The sequence below is a fragment of the Poeciliopsis prolifica genome, unplaced genomic scaffold (assembly GCF_027474105.1).
Source record: "Poeciliopsis prolifica strain line A6 unplaced genomic scaffold, Auburn_PproV2 SCAFFOLD028, whole genome shotgun sequence".
NCBI lineage: Eukaryota > Metazoa > Chordata > Actinopteri > Cyprinodontiformes > Poeciliidae > Poeciliopsis > Poeciliopsis prolifica.
This window is the reverse complement of record NW_026562403.1, coordinates 2,655,874-2,669,209: the sequence shown is the minus strand read 5'-3', so window position 1 is coordinate 2,669,209 and position 13,336 is coordinate 2,655,874. Positions and strand designations below refer to the sequence as shown.

At 40.3% G+C, this 13,336-nt stretch overlaps 1 protein-coding gene across 4 annotated transcripts in view; it reads right to left on the bottom strand.

Annotated features, from left to right (window-relative positions):
* si:dkey-40c11.2 (drebrin-like protein A) overlaps positions 1–9,836 on the bottom strand; it is a 36,135-nt gene extending 26,299 nt beyond the window's left edge. For all 4 annotated transcript variants that reach the window (XM_055049002.1, XM_055049005.1, XM_055049004.1 and 1 more), the window contains exon 1: positions 9,517–9,836. In XM_055049002.1, the coding sequence (XP_054904977.1) occupies positions 9,517–9,608 (92 nt within the window). In that variant the 5' untranslated portion in view covers positions 9,609–9,836. The remainder of the gene's footprint in view (positions 1–9,516) is intronic.
* Between the last annotated feature and the right edge of the window lie 3,500 nt (positions 9,837–13,336).

The window sequence follows — 13,336 nt, the reverse complement described above, 5'->3', positions numbered from 1 at the left end:
CTATTTGGCCTCGAGAGAATAGTAAATAGACAGCGATATGACAGACATGATGGGGTGGGGGGGAATGAAAGAACAAAAAAATGATAGTTAATTGAAGAAAAACTTGGTGAAAATGTAAACAATAGATTGCATACAATATCAGGCAGTGGGGGTGAGGAGCGAAAGGGCAGAACGGACTGGCTGGAATGCTGAAGGATGACGAGAGGGAGGAAAATCTCTGTTCTCAGCAGGACACGAAGCCAGAGAAGTTTGGAATATGACAAAGTAAACAAATAAGTAATTAAATCACTGCCAAGGACCAGTGAGAGAAAACAGTCCTCCCTTTGCTGAGGCAGATGGAAACAAATGGCAGGATGGGTGGGTGGGTGGGTTGGTGAGGGACCGAAAGGGGCAAGAGAGACAAAAAGTAAGCTACTGTTTTGCGGATGTCCATCTGCACAACAGTTTCGGAAGAAACGCAGACAAAACACACCATCAGCGGCAAGATTAATGACACAGAAGCAAGCCCTCCGTTATCAGATGAGGAGCCAAAGTGTAAACAACAGCTTCATGTTACAGCCTTCAAATCATCCACAGAAAACATGGAACGGTCACAGTGCAAACAGTTTCGATTGTACTTCGAGAATTAGCATTCCTGTTTCTGATATAATTACAACCTTCACAAAAGATAAGGGTATGTTATTGTAGAGTAGGTGTGTATGCCTCGAACACACATGGAAAACATTGAAAAACTGTATCCTCGCCCCTCTTTTTTTTTTATCTCATTTTGCATGCAAAGTGACCAAAACGTTTTAAACCATAGAGGCTTCAACAAAAAGACATAAACCATAGTTTACATGTTATTTTTTTATTATTTTTTTTTTTATCAGCTGATCACCAGTTGAGTAAGGGGGAAATTAGATTTTGGTCAACAGCTAATTTCTTGGTGCATCTGTAACATGTGTGTCTCAATGCACACACACAGGTCAAATATGGGGTGAGCATTTTAGGTTTAAAAATCTGAGAAACTGCTTCTTAAGATGTAGGAAGAGGTGAAGTTTCAAGTGAAGGGAAGGAAACCTATTAAACAGTTTTCGCTGAGAAAAAGGGATGAGAAGCACCAGGGGATGCAGACAGGTATGAATGGGCTTCCCAGGAGGAGCACCTCTGGCAATAGACTCTCAATGGGAAACAATCACTTTATATTGGATGAATGAAAACGGGGCAGAGGAATATGTCATAAACAGGAGCAGATGATTTGATGAAAACAGCACATCGTAGATGTTAGGTAACTCCATGTGGTAAATTGAGTGTCTGAATTTGCTTTTGTACACATTACAGGCAATGAGAAGAAAGAAGAGAATAAAATGATAATTCCCCTGAAATCATGGTCTTCTGGGATCTGTGTGGCATTTCCTGTTCAAGCTGACTTGCATAAACACAAGAATACCCTCCGTCCCCTTGCACCTTATCATGGTTATTATGGGCCAAGTAAAAACAGAAAGACATCTTATCTCCAATCGCTTCCTTAATGTGTCTCATTTTCCCGTCTTTGCAACCTCTCCATCCTCTTTCTCTTTTTGCCACTTCTTGACAAGTTATTCCAAGAAACGTCCTCCTCTGTCCCCTTTTGCCCAGTCTCAGCCTTTCATGTCCCTTTCCACTCCTCTCCCTCAATTCACTCGCTTTCTCCTGGCAAACAACCCAGCTTTCCCAATGGGGTCGTCAGGACAACAGGACCCCTTCAGCTCTCAACCAGCACCCACTGATCCATCCCAGCAGCCGGGCGAATAAACACGACAGGAGAAAGGCAGCTAAAGTTCTCAGGCTAGACAACACATTCAATGCAGCTTTCCTGCAAAGTGCGGGTTAACCCTTGAGAGTCCACGACTACAGCCAGGGAGCAGCGCCACAGATCACTGTTGCCAGAAGAGCAATAGGAATGAGACAGTGTGTATGTCCTTTTTAGATGTGTGCTCTGTTTTTTTGGTGTGGGGTTGTATGTATTTGTGTGCCGCACTGTGTGTGGGTGTGTGTGTGTGTAGTGATTTCATAATTGTGCAATTACAAGCAAAATAACACTGAATGATAGCTGTGTTGTACTTGGCACAGACTGACAGTATGACAGAATGTTTCAGCATGCACATGGTTGCTTGCACAACATTCTCTTTATTTTCAAGGCTTTCTATTGCATTGCAGTCGAACTATATCCTTGTTACTTCGCCAACTAAACAAGAAACAGTTTTCATCACTGATTTGGGTCAAATTCAAATTTATTACAAGTTATAGATGAAGGTAAAAACAGACCAAAAAAAACAAAAACAGATGGGTTTTTAAACTGTGATTTGCATCAGTTCGCAACCTTCCAGGCATTTTCACTTAAAAAAAGATTAACACTGTCAATCCTTTTTAAAGAAGAATCACATTCCAGTCGTATCAAAGCAGGACTCATGACTCTGTCATGTGTGGACGTGCAAAAACGACAGGCTTCCTCGGTTCATTTTATAAGTTCCTATTTGCTGACCTCAGAATAGATGGTGATCGACATGGATATGTGGCATTTCATGTTCAAACTGACTTGCATAAACACAAGAATACCCTCCGTCCCCTTGCACCTTATCATAGTTATTATGGGCCTAGTACTTAAATGTTCAGACTTTTAAGTGAAATAGAACCAAAGTAGCTTGGCTAAAATAACTGGTTCCTCTATTACTCTAAAGATTCACTCATGATAATTTGCATGATTAGAAAATCTGTTTTAATGTACTTAATGTCCAGAGTGTTGTTTTTTGTACACAGGGATTCTTACAGAAACTTTTGAAGGACTGTAAGACAAATCCACTCTGAGCAACAGCCTGGAGTTAATGAACTACAATAAACAGATCATTTCAGAAGTTTCAGAATTAGACAGCAACAACTTTACTGTAATTTTTGTGTCAAAAGTTTGGGAATATGGGTTCATTTCACACAAATACTTTTGAACTTTTAATGTTAAAAAAAAAAAACTCCACAAATCAGAACCTTATGAAACTAATTTCATAAGCCTGATATTGAATTCAATGGGCCAGTGGTTTAGATGACTAGAATCACTAGGCAAAGGTCGGAATGAGATTCTCACGGTATGATAACTTCGCAGCATCTAAACCCGCACTGTTTAGAGGGCTATATTTTACATTTTCTCTATTTCATCATACCCGATGAGCTAATCATGCCCATTTCAATCAACCATGTTGGAATAGTAACACATTTAAAACATGCAGGAAACTTGCAGACTGAAGTTAGGCACCCCAGTCGAAGAATATTACACATTTTGATTGTTCTTCTAAAAAAGTTCTAAAAAGTAATACAAGTGCTTGAAAATCTAGCCTCCAATCATCTGCTTTCCAGATATGACATCTCGGGCTTGCCAATTGTCGTTTCAAAAAAATGGCCTGTCAAATTAAGAATGACGGTTGACGTTAATTTATTTTAATTTCTACAACACATTTTTTGTGAGAAATGTTTAATAGCCCTCCTCCAGCTTCCTGTGTCCGGCTGCCTATACATGTTAAATACAAGCAGAGACATTTCAGATAAATATGGCATTTTGCCTTACATCTCTTCAAAATAATGTTTGTCAAAGAAACAATATTATAAGTTACTTTAATGTTTTCACACAGTAATTTGTTTTTAAACATTGACATACCATGAGCCAGCAAACCAGGACTAGGCTCCATAAATTTTGAGAGTAAAAACACAAGTATTATGTCTTCTCTATTATATCTGCTGGCTACAGTTTCAAAGTTTCAATTAAGTGAGCAAATCGTCATTTTGCTCCCAAAAGACATTTGACACCAAGTCAAATAACAGCAATGGAGAGCCATAAAGTCATGAAACTTTAATTGCACCCTTTAAAAGGCTCTGTGTGGCAGTCCCACTTTTGTCAGTTAGTGGTCTTCAACCCAACAGGGTACCCAAACATAAACAGTAGACACGTACACACACAGCTCTAAGTCAGTATTACCATCTGGAGTCGTGTCTCATCAGGTCTAAAGGCCACCATTACGCTGAAGCTTCATTGCGAGTGCCTAAATTAATCTAAACAATATTTAGGAAGGTAGAAAGCAGTTGTTAGGTGATGGGTTATGAAACCTGGCTCCAAGTTTTTGCTAAGTTGAGAAACACAGTGTAATAGCCGTTATAGCAAAGCTATCATCATTGTCAAAGAGGCCACCCACAGGCAGCAGCGGGTTGGTTGTAGGTTACAACCCACATGCTATGGTACAATGTCTTTTAGTTTCTCAAACTGGAGAAATGTGGCCTGATTACTGAGAATTCGTTATGTTCTTACATTTATAGCAGTTTTACAAGCCTAAACCGGGCTCGAGTATGACCGAATGCAAACGTTAAACAAACCAAATATATTAAACTGGCTTTGCAATTGCTCCACTGTAAAAATGAAAACCGAAAAAATAAACAAGAGCAAAAAACCCAAGCATTTCTTTGTAAATCAGTAGTGATCAATGTCATGTGGGTAGCCAGTGCCAGGTGTTGTGCAAGAAGCAAACATAGTGAGAGACAAAATCAGAGAGGCGACTGGGCATTGGTTCAAAGTACACACTCCTTGACTTCCCGTTTTCAGTGAGCTGCCTTTACACTCTGCTGTTATTTGTGTGAAAGCTCAATCGATCTGGTTCCATCTCCATGGTAGTGGGCTCAACTTCAGAAGCCTTGTTTTGAGTAAATGGTGAAAACTATTGCTGCCTCGCCCATTTGTTATCTGTAGTATTTTACACAGCTTCAGATAGATTACATAAGAGCCTATATTTCAAAAGACGGTGTTAATATGACTTTTATTAACTCCGTCAATCTTTGTCGATAACACAGAGCAAAAAACAGAACCTGTGAGAAGAAGTTCAAACAATGGGAAGCTTTTTGATATAGCTTCCTACTATATAACTATAAACAGATGCATCAGCAGACACACACACACACATATTTTGTATTTCTTCCTACTATGCTCTCTTTATGCCCACTGGTGTATTTTACTAAGAAGTAACCTTAAACTTAGCGACTCTTAAGGTATCAATTAATCATGCATGAGCCAGTGGAAATTTCTGGCAAGTAGCAGCAGCACACGCCCCAGGCCTATGCTGAAATGGAGGGGCTAACACTTATTTAAACTGGTAATTTACTTGCAAAGTGTTCACGGTGCTGGAGGAGAAAATAAAGACACACATTGAAATGCGTTAGCCATCAGTATACATTAAGCCAACTCTAAGGTATCCCTAAAGTGAAAGTAGAACATAAAGCTAAAATAGGTTTTTAATGCAGACTTTCATCTAAAATTTGGATGGTATGTTGTGTTTCAATATATGCAGGAAAGTTCCAGGATTTGTATGGGATTCTTCACATAACAACTTACTGAAGCAAAGTTCAGGTCTTAAAAGTTGCCAGAGTTGCTTGAGGTAGTACGGGAGTGAATGCAATTGTCTGACTATTACTATGTGATGACAGATTGAACAATATTTCAACCCCAAAAATGTTCATATTGAATGGCTTTCCTTAGTAAGTGTTCGATCCTTTCAGATCATTGGTAAATATTAAGCAATTATAGTGTCAGTGTCCATCCCAGTAAACCACTTCAATAAATTTAGTTTCGTTACTGTGGGTAAACTGGAAATATTTTGTGTGTGTGTGTGGGTGTGAGGAGGGGGGGGGTGCGTGTGTGTGTGTGGGGGGGGGGGTGTAGGTGTGTAGGTGTGTGTGTGTGTGGGTGTGTGTGTGTGTGCGTGTGTGTGTGTGTGTGTGCGTGTGTGTGTGTGTGTGTCAGATTTTAAAAACTCCAGAGAGAACTTGCTTTTTTGGAAAATATTTATTTCAGTCATTGTGCTTGACTATTTTCAGAAGAATGATTTGACCATTAAGCAACATAAAATGACTGGCGAGATGGCTACATTTCAATCTGCAGCTAAAGGTGCTATACTTTATGCACCACACCTAACTGGTTATAAAACCCTCTTTTTTTAGATGCTTGGGCAGATATAGCATTTTGTCTTAAAAATAAGATGACACTTGCCAAGTATGTCAACCACAGTACAGTCAGGTCCTAGATTTATATATTTCTGCTTGTTAAGGACATATTTTGATCATTTGTTGTTGAAGTTTTAAAGCCACATTCTTTTTTATGTCATGCTTATTTTATAGGGTACTGTTTCCTGCAAAGGCTGCCTCTGGCAAAGTGCCTAGAGACACGACTACAAATTGATCTTTTGAAAAGTTGTCTCTTTTAAGTTAGACACAACACTGATTTCATCACTGATGTTCGAAATAGTTTCTTTTTTTTTCCTTCTCGTCCCAAAATCTGAAGCCAGATCTCTGATTGGGTAAAACATCACATTCAAACTGTGCAACATCCAGTAGGATGTGCATTTAGTTAGTGGCCAAGCAAACTTGTATTTGCATCACAAGCCAATAATCTGTTTTCATTCCAAATCACTAAAGAAATATGTTAAAATTTAGGAATTATAGAAAACCTTTAGTGCCACTGATTCAGTGTGATACACACTATCTGAAGTGCAAATAAACTTGTTATACACACATAGTTATATTATATATTGTTCTCAGATTGGCTTGACAACGTTTAACTTTCCAAGTCAAAATTCTCTCAATTTTTTGTCCTTGAGACTCATCCAAGTACAGCATAATACATAATGCAGCCTACTTAAACATCAAAAAGAAACAGCTTATGAAAACAGATGACTCAAAAAATGGACTGAAAGCATGTTTTAAAGAAAAATATTGACATAAAATTTAAATCATGGGCCTTTGTGAGCCTTTTTTTTAATGGATTGCCTAAATAAGTTTGTTCAGTGTTGTCATTTTGTCAGAAACAAATCCAACTTCAACCATTTCCTTTAGTGATACACTATCAAAACTGAGTTACCAAGTGTCGCTGCAATGAAATCATAAATTTACTTTATGTGCCTGACTACAGTAATCTCTAGTGAATAAAACTTTCCACAAACTTCAGTTTCAATTTCCTGCAGAAAAGATGCATTTGAAGAACTCTGTCACTGTTTACAAGATCTCAATATGCTAATTAGCCATTCAAAAGCATTGATCTCCCCACTGAGAAGCTTAGCATGACTGAAACTAAACTGTAATGTGTGAGCACACACTCCTTTGCTATTACACGTTTGCCTCAGCAGCTGCATGTCTTGATTTTGGGCCTCCCCAGGAAATGTATTCTTCGTTGTCGCATTTAAATTAATCCTTGATGTAAAATCAAAATCTGAATTTCTTTTCCGCGCAACTATGGTGGTTTCCTGGACAGAGGATTACACAATCTCGTGAAACCTGACGTTTTGCAGTTTATTTTTCTTCAGTTCTCTTGTTACATGAACAAACACATAACACATGCACACAGTGCACGTTTCCAGCCCAGAAGGAACAAACTTCTTGGTGTTCAAAGAGAACAGGCGGAGACCTTCAAAGCCATACGCAGAGCATGGAGGTCTGAATGAAGGACACATTGAAAACGCTCCTCTTTTTTTGGTAGCCTTGCTGACAAAAGCCCTGCTTCCCATTCAGAAAACAAGGTCATTAGATAATGCACACATGGACCCCAAGGTCACACAGTGGGGGGCGGGATCTGTCAGTGAACCAAGCCTCTCACCCCATTCTAAACAAACTCTTCAGTGCCTTGAGATGCACATGTTCATGTCTACATTAAAAACATACATATTAGCTTGAATGGACAACTCCTCGAGCCTTAAATCCGTCCAAATCGCACTGAAAGACTGGGTGGAGCTTAAACATTGCCAAATTCCTTTCCCACTTCACTTACTTGTTGAGTGATTCTCTCTGTTTTCTTCCTATTTCAGACACCAAGACTTTAAGAAAACACTCATTTAAAAGTATAATTTTTATGCCATTTTGAAGCAAAACCTGCTCATTGAAAGCTTAATAAAGCCAACCCAATAGCCAAGTCAGAAGAAAAGATCATCTTGCAGGTCAACAAAGAAAGTTCTGAAAAGCAAAATATCCAGTGAGGGGTAGGTGTGTGTAAGAAAATGCCTCACTGACGTGAGACTGCAGAGGCTGGATTGTGAATATGTCAAGGCAAAAGTAGTTTGAATAACTATTCATTACAACCAACACATCGTATCATGAATCAGACAACCATCTGCAGCTGAAGATCATCCCAGCCACCACTTCAGTTTGTTGCGAAGGAACCGTAGGGACACTCGGCATAGCGGCATCTTCGTTGTGCATTGTTTAAATGCCACAAACTATCAGAGTGATGTCACCGACCATGTCCATTCCTGTACAACCACAGTGAACCCATCTTCAAGTGGTTACCACTGGAAGGATAATGCACAATGCACCGATTACTAAATCACCTCAAACTGGGTTCTTCAAGGTGACAATGACTTCACTGTACTCCAGCTGCCTCAAGGTTTCAAGCACTCTATCTGATCACAAGAGGGTCACATCATGGATGAGCAGCTGAAAAGTCATGTCAATATGGATCAAAATGTCAGAGATTGGTCTGCATTTTTTTATTTGTCGTTCAATGCAACACGAAAGCAATTTGGGCAGTTTTGAAGCCCAAAGGAGATTTTTGGCCGTCAAAAGATTTTCAAAAGAAGATAAAAACTTCTATGCTCATAAATGTTGCTTTAAAAAAAAAGATCGAAAAGTCAAAATTAGTAATAAAAAGTGCAGTGGTTAAAGTGCACCGAATAAGAAATATGTTTTAACTTTCTCACCAAGTAGAGGTGACCTGTTTGTGCCTAAGGAGAACCCCAACCCTGATAAATGAAGCGTAAACAGGAAGAAAATGCAAAAAAAAAAAAAAAAAAGGCTGCTTTTGTTTGAAAAGATGGATGCATTGCCACGGTGACAGAGTGACCAAGCTCTGGGACAAAGAGACAGGGAGAAAAGCTAGAGCAGGTAGTCAAGTTACAACATAACATCCCAGCAAAAAAAAAAAAGGAAAACACTACAATTCTACAAATATTTTTTCTACAAATAATAAAATACACCGTTTATTGAAGACATCTAATGTCCACAGTGTAAAGTGTTGCTATGTGCGATTGTTTCTTATGAATGCAGAGAAATTAAAGGGTCTCTCTCTGGAAAACGAGCCCTGTCAGAGATCAGCACGCCAGCAGAAACACGATCCCAGGAGAGCTCCCATCAGAGAGTCAGCAGTCCCAGATCGCAGTGTCGGGGTGAGGCCAGCTGCAGGCTGCAGGCTGCAGGCCAGGTGCTGCTCTCCCCAGCGTCAGTGCATCGTTGCGATAAACCATAGCTGCACACATCTGAGCTGGTAGAGACAGCAGGAGTTGCGTGCGGCTTCCTGTGTTGGCCATCTCTACATCTCTGACTGGATCAATTCAAATCAAACCTCCCCTTACGCAACTTTGTGTGCGCACTCTCTTTGTGCATAAAACTGTGACACTGCGAAACAATGTGAAGAGCGAGGAAGTTTCAACAAAGGCACGAAAGGCATCACGTTTCCGACCAAAACGCGTTAATAAAAAGTTTTACCAGTTGGTGGAGGAGCGGGGGTTGAGAATGTCCTCTTTGGCTGTGAGCAGCGACAGGCTGTAGGTGTCAAGGTTGACCGTTTGCCTGCTCATTATGGCAAAACAAAACAAAACAAAAAAACAAAACAAAACAAAAAAGTTCCCGGACCACTCCCGCACAGCTTCAAAGTGTTCACGGGTCCTGGTGGGGGGATGGGGGGGAGAGGGGGGACTTTTTTTTGTGCGGGGGGGAGAAAAGGGGCCACGAAAAGACGCACAGGGAAAAGTGTTGCAGATTCAAGGCGATGTAGTTCCAAACCGGAGCGGGCGATGCGGGCGATGCGTGCGCACTCACAGCGTGGAGGAGAGGCTGTGACTGCACACGCTGGTCTTTGTGAGGCTGGGTGGGACAAGTTTGCGCCAAAAGCCCCACCTCCCGTTGAGAGAGTGAAAAGCGTAATGACTTCACTCGCCGGGTCGTGGGGAGGAAAGGTGTTCCCCTGCAAGTCAAACGGCAACGTTAGCAGTTGGTGAATTGTAAAAAAAAGTATTTTCTATTGCACATCGGTTGTTGTACAGCAGAAAATTTGGAATATCTAGGAAACGCAATTTGTTTATGTTTTAGTGATTCTGTGCCAAAACTGAAACCCATTGCAATGTGCTCATTGCACGCAGACAGACACTAAAGAATTGATCACTGTTCACACTTATTGATTCTGGTTTATTTGAAACTAGAATAATACATACAATCTTATATCTCATACAGATTTGTATTTCATAAAAAAATAAAAAAATAAAACAATGGGTCAGCACCTTGACATGTAATTTCCTAGAAATGTCCTCACAAAAGGTTATCACTAAAGATAATGGCCATATTCAGCACTTCAAACAAAGAATATCAATGGGATATTTGGTGGACCAAACAAATGTGGTAGGAAAACTTTTAGCAAGTATTGTAACAAGAAAACCTGGAGAGGATTGCATAGTTTGGATGAGATGCTGCCTTTCAAATTCAGTTCAAATAATAATAATAAAAAAAAACACTTTATTGAAAAGAAAATTAAACACAATTGGAACTCATATTATTTAACATTTTTCATACAGTTATTGTGTTATTGCTTCTGTTGTAGTCAGCTTACCGAGAGCCACCTCACTCACATGTATCCACAACATGGGCCACAAAAACTATTGTGTTCCTTGTGTTTGCAGAGCAACAGCCTCGCCATGACTATGTAGGTCAAAATGTGGCCATAACACAACTTCGATTCAATTCAATTCAGTTGTATTTATATAGCACCACTTCACAACAAATGTCACCTTGAGGCACTTTGCAAAAAATAAAAATGTTTGTACTCAATCATACACACATCCAGTTGATCCGAGTTATCAGAAAGTGCAGGTGCAGTAAGCTCAGCTAATTATTCAAAGTACTTTAAAAAGTAGTTTCTGTCTAAGGGGACTGAACAGATTGCATCGAGTCATTGACTGGCAGCAATCACTCCTCCTGGACGAGTACAGAGTGACAGCAGAAAATCAGTCTGCAGCAATCCCTCATACTGAGAAGGTATGAAGAGACAGTGGGGAGGGAAATTGAGTCATTTTATTCATTTGGTGTTAATTGCATTAATAAAAGAGCTCGTTTAGAACAAATATACTGTTGATAGAAGCTGCAGTGGTTAAAGTCCAGCGGTTGTGGTTATGCTGACAGGCTTTCTAAATCCTATCTTGTCTTTAAAATGGCCCCCAGTGGGTCTTGGCAGACTGCAGAAAAGCCAGTTACAGAACAGGCTCTCTCAACAAGCCGCAGAGAGGACCCATTTCATGGGAACCGGGCCTGATTATTACAACAAAAAACAGAAAAGAAAAAAGCAGTCTCGGTTTTAAAGAGCAACTGGGGGTCTCTTCAGTCACACACACTCATGCAAGCTGACAACAGACTCTCAGACAGCATTTGCACTGCAGTCACACACACTGTGCATACTCGTGCAGTGGGTCACTAGCACAAGGGTTTAGGATTGTGGATTATGTGAACGTCCCTGAGCTCTTTAATTTGCTTAGCTGCCATTCTTAGATAATCCAGGAAAGATGCAGAGGATAAAAGTCACAGGTTTCTACACCCTGAAATCTCATGCCTGTGTTATTCACAAGAATTGCTTTGTTTGCTTGTTTTTTTTTTATTATGAGCCGTTATGCAGAACTTTTTATTGATGGGGAAATAGTTCACAGAGTACTCCTCTGAAGAACATCGACACAGTGAAAGAAAAGCCTTCAATTTTTCATCTCGAGAGTCTCGGAAAAGTGTTCATTCACCAACACAATGATGTATCATTTTCAAGATGTTAAAACAAATAACAGCTGCTCTGTGAAGGCTACAGAGGACAGACAGCATGATGATCAAGCAACAAAGCGGAGAGGTCTGGGACAAAGTTGTGGAGAAACTAACACCTTGAGCAGACCGTTGATCAAGGTGGTGACAGGCTCTTGCTGCAGGGATGGTTGTCTTCAGCAAAGAAAGGGAAACGGTTGAGAGTTAACGGGAGGATTGATAGCTAAAAACAGAACAATCTGGAAAGAAAAACTGAAAAAAAAAGGCTGGAAAACGTGAGACTGGAGAGGAGTTTCACTCCAAGGCAAGATACAGTGATGGGGTTTCAGATCAGAATCTGTCCCAGATTCATATCATTTTCTCCCAGTTCACAATTATGCTTTACTGTGCGTTGGTGGACTTTAAAAGACTAACTAAAATACATTCAGTTTTGTGGTCATGATGAGATAAAATGAGAAAAAAGTATTCACACCTCGAACAAAAATGTAGGTTTTATTCTCAGGATTTTCTCCTGATATTTTGTGTGATGTTTTACGACACTTAATGTAATCTACAGGCAAAAATGGGAGTTCAACATTATACATTTCACTTATTAGAAGAAATATCTAAAAACTCTATATCTATTATATGGTGATACATATGTTCATTTGAATTGCTAGTTCAACAACAGCACATGTGACACTTAGCAAATTGAATGCCTTCAGTGAGGATGTATTCAGTGCTGAATGCCCTCTTATCCCACACACACTTTTAATCCATTTCCTTCCAGAGTTCTGTGACTCTGCTGATTTGACTGGAGTTGGCAGGACAAGGAGCGTGACATCCTCACGCCGGCATTATTCTTACGACTTCCTGCTATTAGGGTCTCTCCTGCCTTTCCAGCCTTCTCATTAATGGTGGATGAGAACTGCAGTGCTGTTATGCTCCACTTCAGAGGACTTTGGCATTTCCTCTGCTGGGGTGCGGTGGCAGCTGTTGTTGAAGATGGGGTATAAATGTAGGAGTTTTGTAAGTCCGGTGGGGATTTGTGTGTACGTGTGTGGGTGTTTGTACATATGTGCTACTGTGAGCTAATGGGGGATTTCTTTCCCCGCCCCATTTAGTGAGTTTTCTTCTCAGCGGTGGGAGTCTGATTGTTCAGTTTCCTGTCTTCCTGGCACAATCTAAACCAGTGGTTTGAGTGTGGGTGACAGAGTGCTGAGTGGTCCAGTCAGACACGTCCTCCAAGGGTCCCTTTTGTTCCCACTCAACTAATTACCTCACACAGATGTGTTGGAAAACAACTGTAGTTCATATGAGTGACCTATGAGCTCAAGATGTTACATGAAACATCTTAGGCTTCAACGAAGCTCCTTCTTTGGAGGCTTGTCAAATTGCAGATCTTCGTTGGGGAACAACAAGGTCTTCATGAAATCAGACGTGGAGTGTGATGTTAAAAGGTCAGACGTGGGTTTGGACTCTCTGAGTCACACCTTGAGCTCTGCACTGCTGGCCTGTCACACCGCACCGGCGATAT